A 2,555-nucleotide genomic window follows, 5' to 3' on the forward strand; every position below is an offset into this window, starting at 1 on the left:
CGTCGTTCAGCGTGACGTCCTTTGCCCGAAGCAAGACGATGATGTGCGTGTCACCAACATCTGCCTCACCATTGGGTAGCCAGTCGTAGTGTTCCGAGTCACGCACAAAACACGCGATTCGCCGCGCGAGCTCGACCATGCGACCCAGCATGGCGGCCATACCCTTGCGACCTTCGCTACGCAGGACTGCATACGCTGGTAGGGCGCGGAACCGACGTGAGTTTTCGAGGCCAACATTCAGGGGGCTGGGGATCGGGGCACCGGCGGACGAGGCAAGGTACGCTGCGTTTGGGTTGGTGAAGACATTGGTCAAGGTGGACAGGGACCGGGTGAAGAACATGCCGCAGTCGTACGGCTTGAGTGGATTGTCAGCAGAGTATGACCCAATGATGTGAATCAATCGAGATCAGGGACAAAATTCTCGTCTTACCACGTTCAAAAGCTTGTGTCCGTCGACTGCGATGCTATCCGCGAGGTGGACGCCTGAAACTCGTTCGCGGAGCTTGTCGAAGACGGTCCCGGGAGCGAGTGCGGCGGCAAAGATACCGAAAGCTGTGCTTTCCCATGTTAGGTCCATTTCTTCGCCACACATATAACAGGCGACGACTTGCCTCCGTCCACATGAATCCAGCTGCCGTACAGGTCAGCCAGCGCCCTTAGCCGCTCCATGTCCTCTTTGCCCGCTGCGAATAGTCCCGTGTTCACCTCTCCCGCACTGACCGCAATAATGGTCGCGACGCCTGTCCCGTCTCTCGCCACAAGCTCTCTCTCGACAGCATCCACGTCGAGAAGCCATGGCCGCTCGGGACTCTTGGCCATCTGCTTTACGCTGGCCCTGCCCAGTCCTACAATGCTTGCCGCCTTGGAGAGCGAGCTGTGGCCCATGCTCGTCAGAACCTGAATCTCCGTGACTCCTGCCGCGACGCAGGCGCCCAGGATTCCAAGCTCCCCCACCGAGGGTGAACCTGGCGGCACGCGCCGTGCAAGAACATGCTCTCTTGCGCATGCCAGACCGAGGATATTGCTCCCCGTGGCGCCAGTCGTAAAGGTGCGACCGGTGAAGATACCACGCGGGGCGCCGGTCTGCGGATGAGATAGCCCGAGGAGGTCGACGAGAAGGTCGAGAGCCGCTGCTTCGACGTCAGTAGCGATGGTCTGATCTGGAAGGTGCACCTGGACATTCTGGTCCAGAGCGGCGACGACGGCTTCGGCGGCCTGAGCGGCGGGGTGGACGCTACCGGTGACGAAGCCGTAGTAGCGTGGGGAGAGGGCTTGGCCTGAGAGCGCAGGCACGATATCCTCGAGGAGATGAGCTGTCGTGGCAGAGACGCCGAGGGGTTTCGATAGAGCATCTGAGGCCTTGGGAAGGGAAGCTGCCGCGCGAGTAAGAGCTGAAGGGTGTGGGAGAGTTGGCGGCGACGAAGGAGGGAAGTGCTTCTTGACAGTGTCGTCGATTTGAGCGTGGAACGCCTGCATGTCAAAGGATGTGTGTGCCATTGCGGCTAACGAGCAAGGGTTTTGTGAGGTTAATTTTCGTGGTTCTTCCAGCTCTGCACCTGAATACAACCTCTACCATCGACTCGTTATCGCGAAAACGGTGTGTCAGGGGTGAACTGTGTTCATGGTGGTGTGACTCAACATTGATCTTGGTCACAGTCAGTCACGGTATTGACTCAAGGTCTAAGTGGGATGTCTGTACTGTATGAAGGAATCTCATGATGAGTAAGCTAGTGATCGTAGAGTCCGACGAAACCATCATATTTCCACCTCTGAGGCTATTCAAGGCACTTTCAGATATCATGCGGGTGAATGATTGTCGAGTTGTTGAACAGATGTCCATATTGGATTTCAGACGCTCCACGTATGCATTTCGTGCCTTTGAAGACCTTCATGTATATCGGAGATGGCACATGCCAAAAAGCTGATGCTCGCTACCTAGACTCGACTACTGTAGAATACAGCACGGATTGTATGGTGAACAAATCCTAGCGCTAAAATACCAATTAGGCAGGTCGCTAGATTGATAGCAACGGGGAAATAGTGATTGATCCTGGTCGATAGCAACCCCTGGCGTGTGCCAGCCTCGGACGCCCTGAATGCGAGAGAGACGCTCGTCTGTCTGCCTTTGCCCAATCAGCCAAGCGTACCTTATACAACAAAATTTCATACCAACACATGAACCCATAGACAGCTGGTTTCCTGACCGGCACGGCCAAGATCTGGAATCGCCTAAAAACTCTGAGAATAGTGTGATCTATTCACCCAGATATGAAGAAGGATCCTCAATCACGTGATGCCACTGACTGCTGAAGCCAATGACTGGGATCAGGCTGCATTTTGTGAACAATGGACAGACCCCATGTTATGGCCTTCTAGAACAGGCTACGTAATTACAGCTAACCTAATCTGCCCTGCTTGCCTACGAACCCTCTTGCCCCATTCCTCTTTCCTTACTTCAGCGACACGCCACGACTACGTTTAATCCATCGAGACTTGCCCTGACTTGCCTTTGAGTCGTCTTCAAAAGCAGGAGGTAAAATCTGAATCCTGGCCCT

The 2,555-nt window shown here is 55.0% G+C and overlaps 1 protein-coding gene across 1 annotated transcript; it reads right to left on the bottom strand.

The window, feature by feature from the left end:
* Positions 1 to 567: 567 nt before the first annotated feature.
* VDBG_00577 (pyridoxal-dependent decarboxylase) lies at positions 568 to 1,497 on the bottom strand (the record flags this gene model as incomplete). The annotated part of the gene is made up of 1 exon (XM_003008849.1): positions 568 to 1,497. The coding sequence occupies one exon, from the start codon at positions 1,495 to 1,497 to the stop codon at positions 568 to 570; it is 930 nt and encodes a 309-aa protein (XP_003008895.1).
* Between the last annotated feature and the right edge of the window lie 1,058 nt (positions 1,498 to 2,555).

This window comes from Verticillium alfalfae, genomic scaffold (genome assembly GCF_000150825.1).
Source record: "Verticillium alfalfae VaMs.102 supercont1.1 genomic scaffold, whole genome shotgun sequence".
NCBI lineage: Eukaryota > Fungi > Ascomycota > Sordariomycetes > Glomerellales > Plectosphaerellaceae > Verticillium > Verticillium alfalfae.